At 40.5% G+C, this 26014-nt stretch overlaps 1 protein-coding gene across 1 annotated transcript in view; it reads right to left on the reverse strand.

Annotated features, from left to right (window-relative positions):
- Nucleotides 1–544: 544 nt before the first annotated feature.
- LOC309715530 (uncharacterized protein) overlaps nt 545–26014 on the reverse strand; it is a 61158-nt gene continuing 35688 nt past the window's right edge. Inside the window, exons 4-7 of the mRNA XM_082548729.1 lie at nt 12167–12226; nt 6224–6510; nt 5876–5994; nt 545–5641 (exon numbers count right to left, since the gene is read on the reverse strand). Coding sequence (XP_082404855.1) covers nt 5516–5641; nt 5876–5994; nt 6224–6510; nt 12167–12226 — 592 coding nt within the window. The 3' untranslated portion in view covers nt 545–5515. The remainder of the gene's footprint in view (nt 5642–5875; nt 5995–6223; nt 6511–12166; nt 12227–26014) is intronic.

The following is a 26014-nucleotide window of genomic DNA, read 5'->3' on the forward strand; positions in this document are numbered from 1 at the left end:
GCTGGTGCAGGTGACCCGGAATCCTCCCGTAACAAATAAGTAAACATGAAAGCAAACCACAAGTGAAAGTTGTCTCAGATGAGAGTCAAACTCTGCTTTCCTGGTCAAAGGTGAGGTGGATTTGTTTTTAGCAAATAGCACTACTCCTATATGTTGTTTCAGGGTTGTGTCAGATTTTAAAAAGAGCCGATATAATCGGTTTGACAGAGGACTTGTTGAGTAGTCAAGACCCTAGGAAGCAAACTGTGCTTTTCTAAAGCGCTGACGCATGTTGATGCACGTCGACACCTGAAATCAAGGCAGCAATGTCAATGATCCACAGTCTGCTCACTGCGTGAGACAGCTCGAAAAGTAGTGAGTAACAGGATCTTGATCATAGTTTAGATTTTTAAAGTACTAAACCAGCATTATCAAAGGAAAACACTGCTCACAAAATAAAATGTCTTATATAATATATTTAATCCATGATAATACATAGTTTATATAGTAATACCTTAAATATCCTTTGACTATTACTGCATGCAACTGTGATCCACAGGCTCAGCACATGGACACAATGACCACAGCCAATATACAACATGAAGTAAATGTTATTAATTTATTTTTCATTTTTAATGCTCTTAAATAGCAAAAATAGTTTTATTTTATTCATGACATAAATGAAAACATAGTTACTCCTCACACCAGTTTGGTAAGTGGGGAACATTTTCCTTCCACTCAGGTGACCACAGTTCGAATAGCAGGATTTCACTGAACCACAAGCAAAAATACATCCTTTAGCCAAAGTTAGCAAAAACGATACCGAGCCCAAACTCTTTAAAGATAATTTGACTTGTTTAAACTCTACATGTAACTGAATACCGTGTGCTTGTGTAGGTCGTTAGTATAATCCATTAAGCCTACCTCAGTGTGGGGGAGCAAACTGCCCCTAATGAGTCCACATAAATAAAGTGCTAATGAAAGTGAAATAAGTCTAACTGCACTCAACAAATAGCCCACCTGCCATATCTCTGTTTGCAGGCACAGAAAGGTGGGCAAATGAGGCAGTTATTTGTGAAAGGACAATCTAAAGTAAGTCTTTACGATTCAGTAGGTTGCGAGTTTAGTTAAATACATTTCAGTTCTGGGAGCAGCGCTGCTGTTGCTAACTGTGAGAATACTTAGCGGGGTTAGTGTGACAGTGCATTAGCAGCCCGAGTCCATTCTCTGCGTCCCCAGAGAGACCAGAGCGGGCATATTAACATTCTCCTCAGAAGGGCCACAGGATCTGCCTTCAATGCCGTCTGACTCCAAACAAAAGACGGTGCGTGTGTGTGCGTGTGTGTGTGTGTGCGTGTTTGAGTGTGAGATGCAGACAGGCTGGGAGTGTGCATGTGTAACTGTGTGCAAGACGAGACAAAAAGGAGGGAGAAAGAACAAGAGAAAACCGTCTATAGGAGGAGGAGGTAAGTTTCAGTATATATTTACCATTGCTGGGTGTCTATAGTTTAATAATGTAACCACACTGCGTGCTGCAAATCAATGTGCAAGGAATATTTTCTGGTAAACAAGTCCTCTTTTGAACTTGTTTCTTTTCTCCAAGTTTAAAAAGATTAATTTCCGTAACATCTACAAATGAAGGACAAAATTGAAGATATCGATATAATGACCTCGCTTATATTTATGTTTTATTTATTTTTGACCAATCATTAAATCCACAACATTCACAACAACCTCTCAGACTCTTAAGCTTTTCTTTATTTTTTATTTTTGAGCAAAACTTTATATATATATATATAAAAAAACTAGAATTAGTTGCTATGCAAACTGTAACCAGGTGAATCATAAGCAACACCTCTTACTCATATACCGTTTCTATTTTTATTTAGGCACTTGTGTTTATGTAATGTTTTTTGATGTCTGTTTTTTTCAAACCTGGAACATGTATTGCTTTTATATACAAGCTGTAATATGTGAGTGGGCTTCCTTAAATTTAATTACATGGTATATGCCGGCGATGGTTTCTGGCATCATCGCTTCATACAGTACCGACTGTAGGCCACTGACTTCCTATGCATAACTCAAACATCTGGCCTTCATCACTCAGTGCCTGAAATCTTTCTGCATTCCATGTGCAAACTGCACCATGTCATGCAATCTATGTCTACTCTGCTGCTGTGAAGATAATTCACTGCAGTCTACCAGGAAAGACTAGTCTCTTCTCTTATTCATGACTGCAATATGTAAGTAATGCAGCAAATCACTAGCTTTGCAGTTGTTTAATCGCAAGCCAAAATACTGGAACACAGGACACTTTTTAAAAAAATGCAGACAGGTACACTGAAGGATATGAATATCGGCACAAACTTTAATGGAAATCCATCCAGTATTTGGTGACTTATGAATTTTAAAACCACATACACCTGTACATCATTGTGCTGGTAGCACTAGAGGAGAAAGTTAGGGATTGCCTGCAGATGCATCTTCTGGGAGAACAATGAATGTCAAAACCTTTTGGTTTTTGGTTGGTTCCTCACTGAAAATGAGGAAACATTGTATTCTGGGAGAAACAAAGTCTCAAGTATGGGTCCTCTGGGTAAGGAAATGGCACTTGTTAGCAGATTATCCTGTTTTCCAAAGATTTTGCATTTATTTCTGAAGGAGCAATTAAATGTGAACACCTGACAAAGGACGTTTGTGATTTCTACTTTATTTACTTTTGACAGCTGTGCATTATATATATGTATGGCAAAGACCAAGGAACTGATCGTGGACTTCAGGAAGACCAGGAAACACTTGACCCCTGTTTCAATCCAGGGGGTCAGTGTTGACATTGTGGAGGACTATAAATACCTTGGAGTACACATTGACAATAAACTGGACTGGGCTAAAAACACCACAGCACTTTACAGGAAGGGCCAGAGTCGTCTCTATTTTTTGAGGCGACTGAGGTCCTTCAACATCTGCCAGAAAATGCTGAGGATTTTCTATGAGTCTGTGGTGGCCAGTGCGATCCTCTATGCTGTTGCATGCTGGGGGAGCAGGCTGAGGGTCGCAGATGCCAACAGACTTAATAAACTGATCCGTAAGGCCAGCAATGTTGTGGGGATGGAGCTGGACTCCCTCAAGGTGGTGTCGGAGAGGCGGATGCTGTCCAAGATAAAGACAATGTTGGATAACACCTCCCACCCACTCCATGACATGTTGGTCAGTCACAGGAGCTCGTTCAGTGAGAGACTGAGATTACCGAAAAGCACCACTGAACGACACAGGAAATCATTCCTGCCTGTGGCCATCTCCCTGTACAACGCATCCACTTAACACACTGTTTGCTGCTACAACTACACATGTTTCTTTTCCAAATATTTATTTATAAGTGACTTATGTATGTATGTATGTATATATATGTATATATTGTACTATTCTTAGTTAGCGTATTGTCTGTCTTGTCTTAATGTTGGTTTAAAATGGAGCACTGTAACAAAAAATAATTTCCCCCAGGGATCAATAAAGTATTCTGATTCTGATTCTGATGTAACAAGAAGGTGGGCCCAGATACACCTGTAACTCTTTTTAAGAAGTCATGCTTTGACAGAAAAAGAAGAAGAATGAATAGTTCATGTCACGTGCACAAACCTTGGGATTCTACACCCATTCCCAGCTGGGATTTACATACTTTTTGGACTGCAATTCTGGGAAATGGTGTAACGGATTCCAGGACAGTTGATATGGAATAATAAAGAATGCAACATCTTTGCATTCGACACTCAGTAAGTATGCTCCACAAACTCTCCACTGAAGGCTGAACTGCTTCTATTTATACTACAAATGGGGAAAAAAAGAACAAATGAGGCGCTCATTGTTGACCCTGAATGATCAACGTCCTCCGCTCTTGTCCAAAAAGAAATTCTTCCAATCGTTAACTGCTTACGTCATTACTCAAGCCGGAGAGTTGAGGGCTTTATTTCTGTTAACTGGATCATAAAAACATAGCAGGACAACTCCCAGGCTGATGAAGGCTCACTTTGGATTATAATGAATTATTTCATTGGACAGGCTCTCTGAACTTGTATTGTGATGTTCCAGTATGGAGCTTACCTTCCAGTAAGAAATTCATATTTGCTCTTATGTGCTTTCTGCATAAATTGGACTTTTTGACAGTGAATAATTCCTCTAAAAGGGATTTAATCATGCAGCCATTCTTAGCTGATGGACTGCAAGTGTTCTGTATTAGCCACGTGATAGACTGGTAATGAGTCCACAGTATATCCTGCATTTTGCCTAAAGATGACTTGGACGGACGGATTTAAAATGCAGCAATATTGCTTCGGTATTGTTTCAGCGATCTGCTCTGAAGTCTCTGAAACTCCAACTGAATTTGAAATTTTAAACTAGATTAATAACATTCATGAAAACTATCAGTTGACTATTGTTTGCTTTTAATCATCAATTCAAAGTTAACTCTGCGTGAGACCTGGTAGCTCGATAAACTACGAATTCTTTGCTCTCTACGTAATACGCTGTTACTTGGTGTTTCTAATGATTCCGTCCTTACACAATGAGGACAACAAGCAATGTCAGCATTGATTATAGTCAACCATGATGCAGACGATTTAACTTTCTCGGCCAATCTCAGTCTGACTGAGTATGAATTTCACTCCCTGATAACAAGACGCGTAAACAAACAACTGCAGAAACGCAGAAGCATTAATATCCGAAGGTTTCAGAAATCAGACTGCCCGCAAATGATTCCTGACAAAGTATTAAAAGTACAAATTTTAGACGATCGGCATTCATAGGCCACACGTGTTCAGACAGCTCATCTGCCATCGAGAGCAACTAGGGGTTCAGTGTCCTGCCCAAACCTGCTCCACCACCTGCTCCACCACCTGAGCTCTCTGAATAGGCCAGAACTGCTGGTTCTGTAACTGTAACCGCCCCCAACTTATAACGAGCGTTCGTTCGACTGCATTTAAGCACCTAAAGATGGCGGACTGTGTATAAAAGTGGCCAAAATTATTCAACGTCATATTTCTGTCCAATATTTAAAGTATGAACGTTAATTGCATCTTGATCATTTCTATCTCATTCTAATTGTACCCTGTATTTCATAGGAATATCAGCAGTGATTTAAACTCTTCTTCTTTTTTACATTTTCTTCCTTGTTATACATAATAAATATTACTGTGATTTGCATACCTCTTGTAACCCGCTGTCCCACTCAGCTGGTGGGGCAAAGGGTGATCTTCACTGACCTGATGAAGGTAATCATAAGATAAAGGCTGAGAGCATTTTAACCCTGAAGCAAAGCAGCCTTTGACCTTATAAATACAGTATCACTGCAAAGCTACAGTACATGCATACCCAGAAGCAAGTAAAGTAAAACTGGCAACCTCCGATGCATGGATGTATTCTCCAGGGACAGCTTGTTTTCTTCACCGTCTTTATGATTTCATTAGCATGGTGTCTTCTTGGCATATAGTCTTAGAGGATTGAAGACCTTCTGAACTCACTGCTGTATCACTGTGGCCTCCACCTACACACTTCCACTTGTTTTGCACCAAAGCACAGTTAAATGCAGGAATAAGATTTCCATAAACTGGAATATACTTGCTGTGTTTGTATCCCGCTCTCCTTCTAATGCCCATGTTTTAACCTCATACTGTGAGTACAACAAAAATAATTCAAGGTAGAGTGCACACTTTTTAAATTATTTATGACTTCACTGTAACTTATTTATATTTGCTGGAAAATTATCTATTAGTTAATCTAATTGCGTTGAGACATGTGAAAGTCGTGTCCTCTGAGTCATTCTGAGCATGTGCAAAGCCTGCTCTCTGCACATATGGTTAAACAGCACAGTTTCTGCCAAACAGAATTAGGAAGACTTTCTTACCGACGCTTGATTCCTCTCTTTCTCTCTCACTCCCCTCCTTTCTCTTTCCCACCCTCTATTTACAGCACACAAGCTCACAAAGATAGCATATACAGTATATGTGCTCAGGCATATGGGATCTGGAGAGAAATATATACACAGAATAAGGGACAGATTGTGGTTATTGATTTTCTTCGACGGGAGCAATTTTCTTAAATCCTGCGAAGAAGACATGCCACTTTGAATCATTTGTAAATTTGTAAAATAACATTTCACTTATTTTTACTTGTTTTAATGGTGTACGGCATGTCAAGTCCTTAGCTAAATCTACATCGGGCATAGTGTGTGTTACAATGGTACAGATCTTACTGATGGTTTGAGAGATGCTGACAACACCGTCTGCAGCATCCAATCTGTGGCAGCTATTAAAGAAACACCCAGATAAAAGTTCCAGGTGCGTCTGTGCAGCAACGACATGCGTCCGGTAGCTGGTGCGCAGCACTGCGTTGTGACAAAGCTGCGCACAAACAGGAGTGGCATGGAAACAACCGCAGGCTGAGTTTGATGATTTGGTTTGAGTGCAGCAAAGGCAGGCAGACCAGTAGCACAGGCAGTAACAAGATGGCGGCGGTGTGCAGCAGCGAGTGTAGCAAGCTCTGTCCAGGGAGAGAAGAGACAGAAAGACATAAGCGTAACCTACTCAGGGCATGTAAGTGAAAAGTATAACAGTGATTTGGAGCCAGCCTGTTCCACAGGGTGGGGTGGGGCGGGCAGAGCGGCACCAGCACCTACAGGAGCACTCATAGGTAGAGGGGGGTGCGAGAACAATGGAATGGCTGCCTCCCAGACAGAGCTGCCGTACTGCAGTGATGAAGGAACAGGAAGAGGGGGGGGGGAGAGGAATGGCACAGGAGGTAGACACACCTGCTCCTGCTGCTGTTGGAGCAGCTAGTGTAACAACCAGCAGACAAAGAGTAAGCTGAATTCAAGTCCTGCCTCTCATCTAGCGATCAGAGGGCATCTCAGGACTCAGAGTGCAGCAGTGAGGTCACAGCGTAAGGGGTGAGAGCAGGAAATGGCTGGTGAAGAAAGATATAGAGCTGATACATCTGCAGTTCCCAACATATACTAATAACTCACATTAGACACGTTTATTCACATATTTAGAGATTTAAAAAAAAGTTTTTAAAAAAACTCTAAATTGATGAGATTTAAAGAGTTTTACAGTACAGTAAGTGCACAGTGTATGGTTTTGTAACTTACAGTATCAGCTCTTTATTCAGCACCTTTAAATCCACATAAACCTCAGGGAACTGTTACCTGCTGCTTCACTAAATCACTATCGATCCAAATATCAATAGTATTGATACCAGTATCGATGCTATTGCGCTGGTATTGGTATTGATCTGATACCAATACCAGCGCAATAGCATCGATACTCGTCTCTATCCTCTACGTTCTCTACGTAGCCCGCTAAATTGTGTTAAAGAAATAATTTCTTTAGAAATATATACCTCAAACATGCACTATGAAAAATGTGGGAACCTTTTTTGTTGACTGTCATATCTATTTTATTTAGAGCCTAAAGCACATTTAAACAACAGAGGTTGACGCTTCAGGGTCGTCAAAAATTTCAGAATGCATGCAAAGCTGAAAAGGTGTGTTTTACTGCGTTGGATAATTATCGTGGAAAGTAAAAATCAGAGTTATTTAGTGGTCATTAAAATGCATTCAGAATTATCACATTCTTCTCATAAATGATGACACACTGCTCTCCCCTCCACAATCTGCCTTCATAGATTAAAAGTATTGGTACTGTTACCGGCAGTATGCGGCCTGTATTTATTTGGCGTTGGATCAGTACCAACATTTTCAGTATCGCACAGCACTACTGCTTTGATTAAATTATAATCATGCATAGAGGACTGGTTAAAAAACATGGTGTGCCTACAACTGTGGGTGAATGACACCAATCAGATACAGTGCATACAGTATATAAATAAATAAATAAATAAAAAAAAAAAATAATATATATATATATATATATATATATATATATATATATATATATATATATATATATATATATGGCAGAAAGCAATCAAACACTCTACAACTAGTCATCTTTCTTCCTTCCTTCTCGCCGCCTGTCTAAACTAATCTTCCTTTCCATGTTTGTGCTGAACAAGGTGAACACTGACACCATAACCTACTGCTGCAAATGCACTGCTCCATGCAGGAACCCCCACTAAACTGAGAAAAAAAAATCACATTACCACATTTACATTTAAAAAACAAAACCTGAAGAATAAACAGACTCCCAGGAAAAACACTTAAAAAGTTCATGTTTGCAGGGTTCTAAGAAACATCGAGATGTGATTGAAAAGTCAAAGGTGAAAGGTAACCAACCTTAAGACACATCCCTTTGAAAATTTGATCCTATTTCAGACTAGGAATTGATCTCCAAAGACTGGGACTGATAGACAAATAAACCCAACCGCATCAAAAGACTTGAGCTCACCAGCAGAGTTGAGCAGAAACAAGTGTCAATATGTAGCACGCACACCTGAAATCTACTGAATGTGCTAAAATAGTTTGCTGATTGCAGAGCTACAGTCAAGGATGTAGCACCCAGCATTATTATATAACATATTTTCACCAAAGCACCGTTAAATGTGGATTCACAGTGGAAAAAAAGGGAGCCATTTAGTAACTGGTTTAAAGGTGAACCACATTTAGCTTCTACATGCTATGCAGGCATATACATAACATTTCCAGGTTGCTATAGCCCAAAATAGCGGTCACAGCACACCTAGGACATGTATGTATGTGTACCTTATTGCAACTATACAATCTAGTCATCTACAGCACTTTCACTATTCAACTAGATTTTAAATGATGAAATCCTAAATAGCTGTGTACTATTTAAATGTCTTTTAGACTTGTAAAGAACAGAAAATTACTCAGTAGTTTTATATGCATAGAAATATCTTTTCAATGCCCTGAAAAGACATCTTTTCATCATTCTCTTTTCAACTAAGTTTGAATGTGAAGGAACGCTTTTCTAAGTGTCTTTTCTTTCCCTCTGACCTAAAGAAGCTACTCTTACCTTTCATGTTTTAAAGTTGTTGAGACGTCTGTCAAAGTTGTTTTTTCTGCCCCTTTTCAATCAGTTCGTGCTGGGTGAGGTGTGATCATATTTGTACAGTTATATTTAGTCCAATGGACGCCCATCTAGGAATTAATTTGGATCAAATAGATGGACTAGATGCTCAAGCCTGATTTTCATTGATTGTTTTGGGGCTAAATGAAGGCCATGAGTGGCTGACCAGATGAGCTCAGAAAACAACGTCCATGTGCATCCAGTGTGTGGCGGGCATATTCTGTAGACACATGGGAAATCACAGTGTTGGGATAATACTGAGAATAAAAAGTGTTTTCTTATTCTAAACAAACTATTACAGCGAAAACGTCCTCAATATATGGAGCTGTCTGCAGCAGTGGATTCAAGTTAACAAAAGATAAAACATCTTCAAGAAATCAGCAAGTCAGATTTTACTCTACAGGGTAGTTAATTATTTATCAGCATGCTCTGCTTCTTTACCCTCATACAAACTTGGCTAACTTGCATCACATGCTGCTTGCATCCTTACTTCCAGCTTCATCCTCACACAGTAAACTGAAACCAGGCAGAGGACAAAAGCGCTCAATAAGATATGAAGTGCGTGACAATGCAAATGAGTTGCACATTTACAGAAGTCATTGCTCATTAAGAGTGTTTGACCGCATAGTAAAAATGCCCGATTTAATGAATCTCAAAATTCCTCAAGGATGCTGTATGGACCAAAAAAAAAGAAAAAAAAAGGCTGCTGCTAGAGTTAGAAATGGTGAAACACAGCTTCAAATTAAGGTTCAGAAAAAGAATCGGAGCTCAAAGCTACCTGTCCTTCAAGCACATAATCACATCCCATCCACGCTAATGAAAGAATGAGGACAAAACATCAAACAGTATCCCGGTTCAAATGCTGCTGAAGCTCCCTGGAAAACTTGCAGCAACTTCACAGCGGCTGAGGAGGAGGAAGGCGATATGCAAAAGGGGGACATCCAAGTATGAATAAAAGGAGAGGAAGAACGAAGCCGTTACTGCGTTCGCCGATCGACTACGCAAACAGACGCACGTTTGTGCATATTTTGACACAAAGGATGTTAGTTATAGAAAACATATAACATAAGAGGACTGTACGTTAGTCCTCAGCAGTTTGACACCTGAAGTTGTCACGCATGCGTCAAAGCAGGAAGCAGTTCTGCCACACTCATCCTACTCTCCAATGATGCCCATTGAAACACAGAACAAACTATATAAAAGCCTTTTAATGCACCTGAGAGCCGCTACAATTGTGCTTTCATCCATAGCTGATGAGGGGGTCACCTTATGACATGCACGCCAAGGTGTCTTACAATTCCCACTCGACTGTGTAATTCTGTTTTGCACCATTATCTTCACACTCGCTTGTAACAAGAAGAGAAAAAAAAACAGCGGGCCGAATGCAGGTAAGGGTAGGTATCGATGATATAATAGAAAAAGGAAGACGATTATTTTCATGAGGTCAAACACAAGTGTACTGAGCTTTCAGAGTCACGCTCTCACTAGTACTTTGTGCTGCTCTCAAGATAAGGCATGAAGAGCCTGTGGATTGAGTAGTGGAAATAAAATACCCTAAAGCACTGACTTTCATTTTGCACTTTGCTGTGTGTTCAAGTTATGCTGTTTATATTATAATTTTCCTCCCCGCTGCGTATAAATTACATTTATTTTGTCAACATCATGTTTCTTTAAATGTATGACTATACGGTTTATGACGCAGGGTTAAACAGCGAGGTGCGGTTCTTGTGTGGTTTGTCTATGCTAGCATGTGCAACATTAGTCACTGAGGGTGTAACCTAACTCACAAATTCCTCATTCATTCATTGTACCAAGGATTTTGTAAATGTGGGTGTTTTCACCATGTCACCCCACCTCATCTGGACGTCCCTCCCCCCTCTCAGTCACATGCCCCTTATACCCACATTTCTCTATCTATCCCACTCCCCCGCCCTCTCCCCCACCCAGTGCCCTGCACACTGTGCCTGCCTCTGGCTCTCAGACTCTCAATATCCTGAAAGAAACCCAATGTTCGTACTTTTCATTCCCTTCGCGCTTTATTTTTGCACTATTCGTGGATTAAATGAACCTTATGTCACCGTGTCTAGTTTTTATTAAAAATAAATAAATAAATAAATGAAAAGGCGAAACTGTTCCTTCTTCATCGTGCTTTGTGTCTTTCCGCCATGTTAAGCCTTTTCCTTTTTTTGTTCTGAGTTAGAGATGTGTGAGTGCCCCTCGCAGCTCCCAAGAACCCAACCCGTGCACATCACAGCAAAACGTCACAAGTTAGGGTCTCAGGGAATGAGAGAGGTACAGCTTGCTCTTTTTTTTTGGTCTGGCCTTTTCTATGCAACGTACAGCAGATCATCTGCTGCACGAGCACTGTGGCTGAGACTGAAACAGCTCCCTCTATCCCTCGATTTGTGCGGTGCTCTACCTTAAGTCTCAGTTTTGCCCCTTAAGTCGAGTCTGGTCTCGGTAAAATGCACAACCCCACCATGCGTTAGCATTTAGCTCATCCATGATCACATTTACAAACAAAATCGTTATATATGAGTCAAAAGATCGATATGCATCAGTAAGCACACGCTGAAAATGTAATATAAAACCTAACCATATATAATCTTATGATAACTGAACAGACTCATGCTGTGCACACTGTACTCTAGCCATACACACCCAATCAGAAGCACTTTACCATCACTAATCATAAGGATAGCTCTGCCTCCCTGTCACAACCTGACCAAACCTAGAATAATAATCTGTGTAAAACATCTTTGATATTTTTCCAAACCCCGCACTGAGAACGCATACAGCAGCAGCAGCAGCAGCCAGATGACTACAGCAGCAGAGACTACAAATTGACGCCAGTGTCTCATGCTGATAAAAATACACCCTTAATACTAAAAAAGTCCAAGCTCCTTACCACTTACTCCCTCTATGCCAGTGAGATCTCGTGACATGCCAGGCTTGTCAGTCCTCTGAGACCGCACCTGTCAATCATGCCGCCTTGACTTTATGGAGGGAAAGCTCATTTGTCAGGTCGCAGAATAAAATCTGACTACCCACAAGATGAAGAGGAGGAGGAGGAGGAGGAATAAGAGGCTGGGAGGAGCGGTAAGATGAGATGCAAGGAAGGAGAAAAGAAAAAAGAAGATAAAACTCACCCAGCTGACCGAGGTGGCGGAGGCTGCCGCAGTCTTCTCTGTACGCCTGTGCCGGTCAGCCTAGCAAAGGGAGAGAGGATGTAGCAGGGCACAAATCGGAGAGAGAGAGGGGAGAAAAAAATGAATGCTGGAGAGAAGAATAGGGGAAGATTTTAGTGCTGCTAGCTCAGGCTTTGTTGAATGGATAATTCGGGCTAGCACATGAGCCTGCTCTAGCAGATTGCTGCCGTCTAGCCGTCTGCTGCTCAGACATGCAAGACTGTACCATGTGCAGCCAGAGAGAGAGAAAGAGAAGGAGACAGAGACATGAAGGGAGAGATGGCAGGGAGGGCAGATGTTGGGTTAACGATTTAATGTAGGTGAACATGGGGGGAAAAAGAGAATAGAATAGAAAAGCAGTGAGGGTGACTGAGACAACAATACATTTAGTATTACAGGGGAAGGAAAAATGCACAATAATAAATCAAAAACAATCCATGAAAAAGAAACCAGCATAAGAATTGAAAAAATATTCTGTTTAGCTTGGGTCCAACAGTAAAAATCACAAAAATAAACAGCAAAACCACAGCCCAGTAATGTTACACGTATGCTGACTAATACAAGAGAATAAGAGCAAATGACAGGAAGCCATCCAGAAAGAGAAAAACAGGATTTTAGAGAGTGATAAAGTAATATTTTAACCCCCCAGACGTCTGATTTTTAACTAAAAAGAGCTCTACTGCACTAAAGCGCATATTCATCGCCCCGCACATTCAATAATGTACAATCTCAGCTTTCCCCAAAGCTTCCCCCATATGAGTCACAGCTTTACATGAGAAATCAAAAACAAGAAGGATTTTCAGGTTACCGTCAGAATTTGGCAGATCTGGTTAGTAGCTGTGAAAAAAAAAAAGACTGAGACACAGTGTGCCAAAACAGCGACAGGAGTGAATAATAGGAAAAAATGTGTAACGCCTGTTGCTGTAGTCCCTCTGCCTACTGCTGCTCAGCCCTTGCTCCATGTGACACTACTACCCATCTTTTTCTTCCTCTGTCTGTCTGTCTGTTCGTCTCTTGGCTTCATCTGTCTCATATTTTCTTTCTGCACTTGATTGGTGCTTTAGTCTCGCTGTATCACACCTCTCGGCCTGTGTCTGTGCCTCTGTATTTTCTTTCCCTCCTCTGCCTTCCATGCTTCATAGATTGCAGGCTCAAGTCCCCAAGGCTGAAAAACCGAAGAGCCTCTGCTTGCCCCTTTTTTTTCTGTTTGTTACATATAGAATCAAAACGGCAGTAGCAGTGTGGGAAAGGAACTAAATATCACCCATTCATTTCCCTCCCCACAGCTGAAATTACACAGACAAAAGGCCTAGTATATGGAGAAAGAGAGATAAGGGAAGGTAGAGAAATGAGGGAGAGAGACGTGAAGAGAACAAAAGCATACAGTAGCACAACGAGAAGGCAAAGACAGTCAAATAGGAAGTCACAGTTTTATCTTACAATGTCTCTTTCAAGCTCCTTTTTCATTTAAGGCAAACAAAAAGAAAAATCCTGCTCCAGTAGCATGTCCAGTATTCTGTTCCTGTGTCTCTCGCCCTCTGTGTCTGTGAGTGACTGGGTATTACAGCGTGCGTTTCATGGAGAAAAGGAGGGTGGGAACAAGAGAAAAGGAGGGAGCAAGAGAGAGTGAACGCACCAGTTCAGGGAGCTTCAAAGGAAATGTAACTGGAAGCATTGTGGTGTGTGTGGTGGTCTTATATTTTATCAGTATTAGTCACTGTAAAGCAGTGGAAAAGGCTTGTAAAAAAAAGAGGGGGGGAAGACACGAGACAAGATGGTAGGAAAGCGAGACAAATGGGGAGCAGAGGGAATTACCAGGGTTCTTCTGACGGACAGCGCACAATAGGCTGAGATCAGTGACAGCAGAAAAATGGCCTGTGTGGTCTCAACACTATCGCCCCCCAACCCTTTCCCCCTGCTGGTTTAAATAGGTCATTCTTTTATTTTGAAGTCAATTTAAAAATAATAAATCAGGCAGACAGTTCTCACTTCTTCAGCTCTCATTTACATTTTGCTGTATTTCTCTCTGTATCATTAGAGCCTCATTCTTTTCTTTCTTCTTCTTCGTTTTTTTGAATCGAAAATTCACTTTTAAGGCATCTCTCCTTGCTCGCGGACATCACATGTCACGATGTCTGAAAGGCATCACGTGCGCTTCAGTGCGGCAAAGGGTCCCTTCATTTATGCTCAGTTTTACTTCCACCTTGTCTTCGCACACTAACACGACAAGAGTCAACCGGGACTATTTATAGAAATTTCCAAAGAAGACAAAAAACCTGCACAGATTCCACAGCGAGAGTGGGCCGTGTGTGCTGGGTGGGGGGTCAGTCAGGGAGAGCTCCTTTATGCCTCCTGCTGTATAATGTAATGCACTACCACATGGCAACAACAAACCACCGAGCACAGAAAGAAGTGTGAATACGCTTTTCTAGAAGAAGGGCGAGGGGGAGAAAAAAGTAAGCAAGGATAATTAGGCACAGTGAAAAACCCAACAGTCGATTCACGTTGTATCTACTGTAACTGAATGCTTGCGCTCTTGCAAAAGCTGCCCCGTACCAAGGGCCCCTTCTTCATTCTGGCCCAAAGAGCTCCTTACCCCACCTCTTTCGAACCCGGTGGCCTTAGGACAGAGAGCATAGAGTTTAAGTGGAAACAGTCTTTCATCATCATGACACTCCCCGCACTACACATCTGTACACAGCAGCATACCGCACTACAGGAGTAGGATACCATCTCTAACCTAGCGGCGCTACATCCAGTGTCTAATGTATATTTACAGTTCAGGCTTAACAGATTACGTGCACGTTAAATACTTTCATGGCAGGACAACTAAAAACTGCTTTTTACTCATAAAGATCCATATTTCCCCAAACAGTTAAAACAAATTAAATAACAACACTTTCATTAATTTCTTGTGTATGCATAGCTGGCAGCGTCTATGCCAACACCTTAAAGTGGGAGTTTAAAAAAATGTAGTATCCAACAGAGATCAAAAGTATGCAATGAAAATATGCCCGAAGAGCAGATATAGGTCACACGGTCTGAGACGAAGCCCGAGAAACTGAACACAGCCAAAATTAAGAAGTAATTCAGCGCATTTCTAAATTGCAGTCAGGAACCTAGATAATTTCAGGGGCCTGTGGTTTTCTTGGTTTGAAGCAGTGAAAGTTGTTACTGGCTGTTTTGATCACAGCAGTGTCTTTACCACATAGCTGCGCAGAGGAAGTATATCGTTTTGGTTAAGTGAAAGTGAACTTTGTGCATAATTGGCCGCCAAGACCTTGTTCTTCCCCTGCGGCTGTATGGTGTGTTTCCCTTCAGTGACATCTCCTTCATTAGAGCGTCCCGCAAACATCACTGCAGCAGCATGCTAGTGCTTTTCCTCATATTTTGAAATGATTTCTCTTTGCCCCCCCTCCCTAATCTGTGCTGTCATTGTTTCAACTTTGTTTTCCAAGTGTCAAACGAGATGCAGTGTTTGCCATGTTCATGCAAGTCTTTAGCAAAATATCTTTATCTCTTCCCATATCTGCTTAAAGGAGAAAACGAAAAACCCCAAAACAACACTTTGAATTAAACAGAAGAAATTTCAGTGTATTAAGAAACAGACACAAAACCACCTGACAGAGAAGCTGTGTTTACAACCAGGCGATAAAACTCTCATACACAAATATTGCACAGATGTTGGCATCCATCAGTGTACAGATTGTGTGGTGTTTCCTCAGGGAAAGCTAGGAGGCTGTACAGTTATCTCCTGTGGTGTCACTCTGAACTATACAACCTACTACCTCAACCTGCGGAACACTGGAGGAAGCTGCAGCATGGCTGCCCTGTAGGGCCGGGCGAGCAGTTCAAAACTACCACAAGCAATGTAATTTTATTTTACCAGAAACTGAAGAAAAATTTCACCAATAAGTCGTCCTCCTTACTTAACTGCAACACTGACGTAGAGGCCAAAGATAGTCTGTCATGTACAATGTTGTGACACATCGTCATTTAGCCCAACCCACAAATTTGGGTGGGGTCACTGCATCGAGGCGGCACACGTGGGATAAGTTTGGTAGAGAATATCCTGCATCCTAGGATACAGGGTCACGCAGGGTCAGTGCTGTTTAATTGTGGGAATCAAGGATTAAGAAATGCCACTCTTTATGGTTATCCAGTCAAAACCTGCTTCCAAAATAATTCCAGTGATCTAGTCGCCTTTCTTAAAAGCACTGGGCAGATGCTGTTTTTACCAGGAAGACACATACCTATAGATACGAGCTTGTGCAGCCAGTCACCACAAGTTCGGATCTACGGGTTCGTGGCAGCTGGCATTAACACTTTGAGAGCGGATAAGAAGCAGAGAAATCAACAAACATTTAAGCAGACAACTCATTCTACTGTCTGAAGCTTTCAGCTCCACTGATTCATCATGGCACTCCTCTTACTGGGTGCTCAAACCACAATGGACAACACTGTAACTCTGATAAGGCTCAACATGGCACAGCTTTCATTGCATGTAGGTCTTTCTGCAACTAAAATATGCATCAACATTAAAAAGTTTAGTCTATTTCACCGATATTTAAAGAATAAATCCACGCGTTGAGTATCAATCCTTTCATGTATTTTTCACTTCTTGTACTTCTTAAGATTGCTTCAGTGTGGGGATATACAATGTGTCCTTTTTAAGCATCTAATAGAGATGAGCGTGGAAATTAGGCCATGGTACACAGGACAGGCCGGGGCACATGACTGTAATAGATGCGGTGTTTGTGTGTTTACCCCACTGATCACATTCTTTTGAGGTATAATTTTGAAATGTCAGGATAGTATACTGTAAATAGTTTTACATCTGAACACAAGAACGCACATCGCTAGGAAATATTTTACTAAAGAAAATGAATTTGCACTGAATAAAAAGGCATATTTGCGCTGCACGAATTTTATGAAATATCACACTATGATTAAAATAAAAACAAGTACCACGTCTCCAACAGAGCAGCAAAAGCAAATGCTACAACACATCCAGCACATGCAGTTATATATTCTTAAATAAGACAAAATAAAGACAAAATACAAAGCACATTTAATCGCTCCGCTGCCAAATACAAAGTATTTTTTTTATTATAAAAATAAAAGTGATTCTTATTTGCAATGACCTAATAAATTAAATTCAATAATGCAATTCTCTGGACCTTAGAAAATTTTCTGGAGAGAAAACATAAAGCGAACACCATCGAAAAATAAGCAAAGTTTAAAAAAATCAAATAAAAATCACGCACGCGTCACATTGTGTGGGTTAGACCCTATTTTGAACCGCTTCCACAAAAAGAAAACTGTAAGTTTCGTAAATCGCCAACATACCAGTAAGGCATAAGCTGGACCTGGTGGTCAAACGTCCTCTACACTCAGATGAAGTCAGGCTCGAAGAGAAGTGTAGGCCAACGCTTTAGGAGAAATCAAGAAACCTAAAATAAAAATGTAAAAAAAAACCCAAAACAAAACAACAACAAAAAAAGCAGAATGTAAATCATCAGAAACTGATTGGGAACAGAGCAGCAAGTCTAACATTCACAGGGAGTATACACCCGTTCACACACATTCCCAAAACCACACAAACACGTGGTGATCCAAGCACACCCTTAAAAACACAAACGACTAAAAACTATAAGAAGCACAACAATAATAACACTAATAGCAGAAAAAAAAAAACGCTAAATCACAACCGAAAGTAAGAAGAAAACATCCCCTTGTTCTCTCCTAGTTACGCACTCATAACCCGTTGTCCAGTCCCCATTTTCCGGGGTACAAAAACCTCAAATCGGCTTTAAAAAAAAAGGTACGGCAAGAGAGAAATGGCAAAAGGTTGAATGCGGTAAGATGTGGATGAGGAGGAGTGGCAGCGCAGGGCTGGCTACAGAGAAAGTGGAATTTCTGACCAAGCAAAGGAAAGGGTGGTGTTTTCTTTTTTTTTTTTGGTGCTTCATTCTGCTTGGCTTTTTTGGATCCCAGCAGGATCCTTGGCTGCTGCTCTGTCTCTTCTTAGCGCTGCCAAAATATGGACATATCCCTTTGTCTTGAACTCTGTTACATAAAAAAAAACTCAAATTGAGAGATGAGAAAACATGACTTTAAAAAAGAAAAGAGGGATTGGACCGGCCACCAAAACTACAGCGCAAGTTATTAAAGAAAAGGAAACAGCATGAGTGAAAAGTGCACAGCAAGGAGGAGAGAGGCTTAGCAGCTGAATTCAAGGGAAACGAAAAAAAAAAGGAAAAATTCATTAAAAAATAAAAAGTCGAGATGGAAGGGTTTTGTTTTCGCGTCAGAATTTTTTCTCTGCAAACATAATATCTCCCAAAGTGCAAGCTGCAAAGTGTGTCTTCTCTGCTGCTACAAACACAGCAGCCGAAACCTTTCTAAAGCTATGCCACGTAGTGAGAGAGGGAGAGAGAAAGCAGCCACTTTTTGCTCTCTCCAAAATGGCTGAGGGCCGGGAGAAAGCGGCTATGAGCAGAGAGGAAGAGAGGTGCTCCCCGTCCTGCACAGGGGTGGGCTGGGCGATTCAGCGAGCATCTCTCCCTCGTTTCCCTCTCCTCACTCGTGCCCTTTGTCCCGTTAGCCGTCTTTCACACCGGACGAATGGCGTACAGCTGTGTTGTCGGTCCATTGGAAACTCTTTTCGGGCCACCGTGGGGAGGGGAAAGCTACAACTGTAAATGAGTGAGGTTCATGTGGTTTACTGTTCGTCGTGCACATGCTCGAATCCTGATGCTCTGCAAGTTGTTGCTGTTTTTTTGTTGTTGCTGTTTTTAAGAAAATGCTCTCAGATGCCTCACAGGACAGGTGACTTTTGCTCAACCACTATATAATTTCTATTTTAAAAATATGTGCATATCAATAATGGATATTTTATTATATTACATAAATTCAGTGTTTTTAAAAACAAAATGTAATCTTGTGCTATATTCTCACTTTTATCGTCTTGAATCCCAAATTTCAAATAAAAACATCACTGATTATGTTGAACAGTCTCCTCTCGTGACTATTTGAACTCAGCACCACTCTTGACGTCACAACAGTACAGTAGTTAAACAGCATGGCTGCTGCAGTCGGTAGTACTACATTTACATTTGGGTATTTCTAGTGGAGTATCTGAAGACTGTTTACTGGCTGCTTGCAGTCACGATGCATAAAAAGCACTACCTATCTGATATAAAGCCAAAATTCTACTAGAAACATTCAAAAGGGCAAGGGATTTTATTTTCCAAACATCATATTTAATAACCAAATTAGTAAAGATGCTGCAGTTATTTTAGCGAAGCCATCTGAAATTTTTCCGGGTTAAATCTATACAATTGTTTTTATCACTCACAGCAATAAGGTTTTTCTCTCATGCGTCTCAGCAGATGCGCGTCTACATTTGTTTTACACAAATCACTAATCATACACATAATATACCCAACATAAATCTGAGGGACTGACCTCCCAGTGAGGTCATCTTCACCAGCACTGGAAGAACCATTTCAGATTTTAAAATGGCTGCCTCACATTCTTGCTGACTGGAAGCGTGTTCAGTGAAGCTCATACCAATAAGCAACCACCCAACCAAAGTTTCCTAAAGCAAGAGATTAGAAAAACAGCAAGATGCTGCTGTATCTGACCCTGACCTCTGCAGAATAAGCTAATTTAAAAGCAAAATTTAATCTGGTAAAAACTGCACAGAAAGCCTGAGTATGCGGCATTCTTAAAAAAAAACAACTAACACACACACACACACACACACACGGATCCCCTCCATGCATATCAGCTTGTTAGTGTTATGAAAAAGGACAAATGTTGGGTTCAGGATATTAACTGCCCTGGATACTAGTTTTGCCACAGCATGCCAATGGGCTGCTGTCTGCTCCATGGTCACCACTTGAATCTAAATGAACAGATTTGACTTTCAGGATATTGCCAAGAACCCTGTCACGGTGCCGACACAGAGAAGGGCCTCTCCAAAAACAGAAGGTTGGAGAAAACAGAGCGACCGACATGGGCATAACCCCAAACCTCTAACAAGGTAACCCCTTAAAGCCACTCTCAGAGCCTGGGAAAGTGGGGAAGAGAAAGAGGGCTGCCAACAATAGGCAAAAAATCATTACCAACATTTTTCATATGGTAACATTATGTCAGTGAATGCAGTGACAAGTGCGCTGCATAATCCAGGTCTTAGACACATAGATTAAAACTGGATTTCATTGTTTTAATTAGATTTTGTGACCTTTTAACTGACTCCTTACAATACGTGCCCTTATTATTGTCCTGCTGCACCGGTCTGTCGGTAGCCTCTTTGGATGCTGTACATCCAACCAACTTGCATTTTCCACCCCAGGAGTGAGGCTTTTATTAATACATAATGACCTTTTTTAACACTTTACTATAATGACATGCTAGCTATAGCTCTTGATATCCACTGGGCTTAAAACACCATTCAGCATTATAATTGGGGTGTTACTACTGAACCTGTAGGATTGTTGAATCAAAACTTCACACTGGTTTTCTTTTCTGTACTTTTACTGCATTGTGCATTTTTTAAGACAGGCCCTTAACAGGCTGCTGGAGTTTAATCTCATTATGAGCTTAAACTATGTAAAATACCTTAAAATGCATGAATATTTACACATCACAGGGGGTATTTATTACTCAGATCACTCAGGATCATGATGCACTGTTTAAACTGTTATTTCATCCATGTTGTAAAGCCACAGCATTTTTAAGATAAGCTGTAATATTTTTATTTGGAAAGAATGTGCTGATAAGAACACTGAGACATGAACAATACCACTGCTTCCTTTGAATTCATTACATCAGTAGACTGAAATGTAAACATGAAACTATTCTGGGCTTAATACATTATTTATAATATGTTTAACCCATTCAAATGTTTAGAGGGACAGAATTATATACTGTGTATTTTGCAAATATTGATATGTGGAAGATTACAGGAAAGGCAACATCAATAGTTCACTCTCACTTGTTTTATTACTTCATTGGTAAATGTCTAATCATGTTAAGGCTATGATTCACAGTTGAGTCATAGCTGCGTCTGTGATAAAGAAGTTTCTACAAGAACCTATATATCACCCTAAGTTACTCCTGTTACTGGCACTAAGTGACTTCTTGGCAGCTAGTGCTTCCCAGAGTAAAAGGATGGTCCAGTGATGTCAGCCATGATTCTTGTCTTGTCTAATAGCATTATACATAATAATGATCCTTTCATGAGTACCTAAAAATAAAAAAGTATAATGGGTGATTTTAATTTTTTGGGTATAGCAGTCAAAATATAAAATAACCGCCCACTCCAAATGTATTTTCTCATGAACTTCCACAAACGTGCAGTAACACCTGTGAAATCCACCAGAGTTTAGGGTTCAGGCTGAGATTTTAGGTCAAATCTATATATAAAAGTGAAATAAAAACAATGTTGTGTAGGATTTATAATTTGGTTTGGTATAATTGTTAAATAATGTTACAGAACATACTAAGCTTACTCAAGTACATACATTCATGCAAATATCATGTTTTAAGCTCCCCAAATGTTGTCTTTTTTGGAAAATTATTGCTGGTTGAGTCAAATAAAAGCAGATAAGGGCATTAGATACACAAGAGGAAGTTAATAAAAGTTAATAAAATAGCTTAATGATTAAAGATGTGCAGTCGATTAAAGAATTTGTCATAATTTTCATAATTAAAGTGTTTTATATGACAGTTTTTTCGACATTTGCTTTACTTAGTACCCACAAAAATTAACTGTTCGTTCTCTGCTTTTGTGCCTGTATTTGCAGGTGTCCGTGAGGACGGCCTTCATGGCGAATTCATCCCCATAATCAACCCAGTGCAGCAGGATGAATGTGGAAAAGACGCACTCATGCAGGAGAGAGCAGGATAAAGAACCAGTGGGATACATGAGACAGCAGCAACATATATTTTTTTTCCTATATTTTTTCATTCACACTCCTACATCTTTGCTTCTGAATGTTGCAGTCCAATTTTTATATCTTTTCCCCCTTTCATCTCACCCATTTCTTTCAATTGCTTGTCCCTCACTGTTCCCTCCTCTCGCTTCTCCCATCAAATATTCTGCTCACGCACAACTGCGGCACCCTTTCTCCAGTCCTCCCCATTAATCCACACCACAGACATCTTGGCCCACTGTCTCGTCTCTCTGTCAATGTGCACTCAAAAGTCTCAAAGTCTGGGCCATTTCAGCAGAGAGTGCCTGGCCGTTTTTCGCAGGCTATGAGGCCTACTGTTGAGCATGCTTTTCTACTGTACAGGGTGTACCGTGCAGACAGGACATCAAGCACTCCCCCTCTCTAAATATGCTAGAAAATGAAGACGACATCCCAGTGAAAGCGCAGGTCATATCAGGACAGGTGGCAACATAAATATAGCATCTATTTACTTTCATCACCACATAAAAACTAGTGGCTTGTTGCAGAAATGTTGGTGATATGTGGCTTGCTCTGCCCTGTTTCAGCCAGTTTCTAACACACTGAAGACATAAGCTTTAGTGCAGAAAACTCAATTGCTGTCACTGGAAATAAGTTTATACAGAGTTTCGGATTTGTGATGGACTGTGCAAAAAAATGTTCCTTCATTTGTTTGACTTTACTGCCTTCATAGTGCGAATCATTCAAAAACAAAAACAAAAAATTGTTTAATTTGCACTTTGGTTTTCACTTAACACATTTAAATCAATGCAGATTATAAACTAAGAGCCTTTGAAATGTGACATTTTCACATTCAGTGTTATTATTATTTTAATAAAGGTTTTGACAGATCTTCAGTTGGTGTAATCATGGTTGTACACCAGTGTTTCACCATTGTATACGTCAGCCAAAGCAGAACTGAAAAACTACCCAATGTGGCTTCTTGAAGATGATGTGCAGGAAGAGATACAAAAAAAGAGCAAGCACAATGACATAGCAGGGGTAAAGGCTGTAGGAAGAAGAAAAAGATGTAATTACTCTATTAATTACTTAATTTCTATTCATCTGAAGGATCCACTGACTTGAACTAATCACTTTAAGAAAGCAGCCAAATGCTCAATATTAACACATCTTCTGTGACAGGAAGAAGAGTGTGGGGCCTGTGAGGGGGGTTGAAGAAATGCAAAGATTTGCAGGGAAATTAAAGAAAGAAATTGAGACCCGCAAAAGGAAGGAAGCAGCTCAACGTGGACAACATCAAGGATAAAAACTCATGGAGTCTGATTTCTTTTTTTGCTACGTAAAGTGCACTTGTTCCTCCCTTTAAAGTCTACTTTTAACTGGCAGCGCACTGAAGCAAAATGAAGACGGATAGAAACAGCATTTTGAGATATTCCAGAGTATAAAAAACCCTGGCTGGATATTGAGTTTACCCCCTCCATTCTCCTCTTTTTCAGAAATAAGGGCTCAAGTTAGATTTTACAGCGGAGCTTAGAAATAGTACACAGCCCCTCATCAGCCACCCTCCTCTTTTGCCGTTTCTTTCTTTCTCTCACCCTCCACTCCTGCCGTTTCAGACCCTCATTTCCCTGCCCTCCTTCCCCTTCTTCCCCCCCCTCCTCTCTCTCTCTCATTCATTCAGTTTAATTTTGAACTCTGCACTGGGAGACAGGCAAAGAGGGTAGCTCCATGGTTACCTGGCACCAGGCCATCTCATTACACTGCCAATTGATTCTGGCCTGCCGCCATGTCCGCTGCCTACCTCCCCCACGCCCCGCACCATTTCTGCACCCCAGACTGTCTGCAGCAAAAGGAGATTTCTGAACACACAGGACAGAACGAGACAAACAGCTTCACTTACGCACATCAAACTTAACTCGCATGCATGCACCACCACATGTATGTACGCACAAATGCATACCTGCTCACAAACACACACAGCAAACTAAAAATGGGAAAATACATGTGCGTATATTTAAATATTCATATACCGTTGGCCTCCACACAGTGTACAATCAGAGTGGCTATGAGAAAAAAAATAAAGTCATAATCTCATTACTATCATTTTTAAATCCATGTGACTAAAAACTAAACATGAATCTTTATTTAATCATAGACAGAATCCTCTTTCTAAATTCTGGTGTTCGCAGATAGAAAGACTTGAACTGTGAGGAGTAAAATCTAAATTCACAATACATTTAACTGTCAGGAGTGATACTGCAATTTATAACAATAAATAATCGCAACTTTGGAAAAACAAATTAGTGCAGCACAGATGTTAAAAACCAAAGAACTAATTTAGGAAAATAAAGTCTTCAAACCTGGTTGACTGGACAAAGTGTTGTCTGACACACTGGGGTGGTTGAATTCACCCTGACTTGCAATGACTTGGAAGTATTTAGTGACATTTCTGTGTTCAGTGCAGTCAATGGAAAGCCAGAGTAAACCTCTTCTTAAAAAGCAAGGATTTTTATTTAGGTTTATACCATAACTATAGCAAAATCCAATGAGTAACATTAACATTTTATACAGCTAAAGAAGTGTATCTGTTTAAATCTTGTCAGTCAGACATTTGATTTGTTTGTCTCTGCTATTTCAAATTTTATAGATGATCGTTAGTGTTGCTACATCTCATGTCTCACTGGATATTCATTTGCATCTTTGAATTTGAAGAATTTTTTCAGGAGCGATGTTTCCTGCTTAATGTGATACTAGTTTCCCCAATCCCGACCAATCCAACAAGTTAGACACATATATTTTAAAAACATGAGCATGGGAATCCAATAAAAAGTCCTGTATGGGTGTGTAAAAGCCTTCGTTTGGGTTTAGTAATCGCCACAAATCTTTTGTATTTGTACGACTTTAAACCGCACCTTTTAAATGCTTGTTGCTAAATTTGAGTGTGATGCTTGTTTGCTTGGTTACTTCCATCTGAGACATATGCAGTATCAACTTAAACACTGCTGCTAAAAAGAAAGTCTTCCACAAAGATTGCATCTGAAATCAGCTGCACCTCTGCAACACATACCAGCAGGAGCACAGAGTGACTGACCAGGCGTTCTCTCAGGCATCTCTAAGTACTTTGTTCATCTGAAGGACAGAATTTCAACACGAGTTTAAGGTTTAACACAACTATTGCTGTCTTTTAAATAGTATCCCTTTTTAGGACACACTGAAAAAATACTGTAAAATATCACTGATGAACGTCTCAGACGACCACATTTTACAGCAGTTTTAGACCAAACAGAAACCTTATAGGGTGATCCAAATATGTAAAGCAGCTGCTTCGCATAATTTAGTGTAGTTTGGAGCCAAAGAAGTCAGGATCGATGTTTAACGATTCATCTTGCCCTGTGAGAGTTTCAGTAGCAGAGAGCTTGCTGGCAGTTTCACTGCTGAGACTTTGTCATACGCAGCATCTGTCTAGGTGTGACTCAGTCATAGCTTCCTGCTTCTTCTGCTACTGCTGGCAGATGCCAGGGTCATGGCTTCTAGCTCATCAGGGATTTGAGGGGATCAGGAGTCACTGGGATCGTAGAGCCATATGACAGTGTGTCTACTGTGCCTTCAGTATACTCATATTTAATAGCCATCCATTCATGCCCTAGTTTATAATGTAAAAGAGTGATTGTGCCTGTTTTGTATTGTAGAACAGTTGCCCAACATTGTTGGATAGGTGATTTGTAACTGTGGTTTCTGGCTTTCCTGGTTTTACAGTTAAACCCAATATAAATAGCTACATCTCTAAACACGGGGTGTAGCTATAGCAGTTTAAGACAGCTCAGGCAGACAGCATCCTGCACCACTTACTGCATCACCCCCTTTCTCAAATGCTCCACCCCCGCTT

Source organism: Aulonocara stuartgranti (genome assembly GCF_965226115.1).
Source record: "Aulonocara stuartgranti genome assembly, chromosome: 10".
Classification (NCBI taxonomy): Eukaryota; Metazoa; Chordata; class Actinopteri; order Cichliformes; family Cichlidae; genus Aulonocara; species Aulonocara stuartgranti.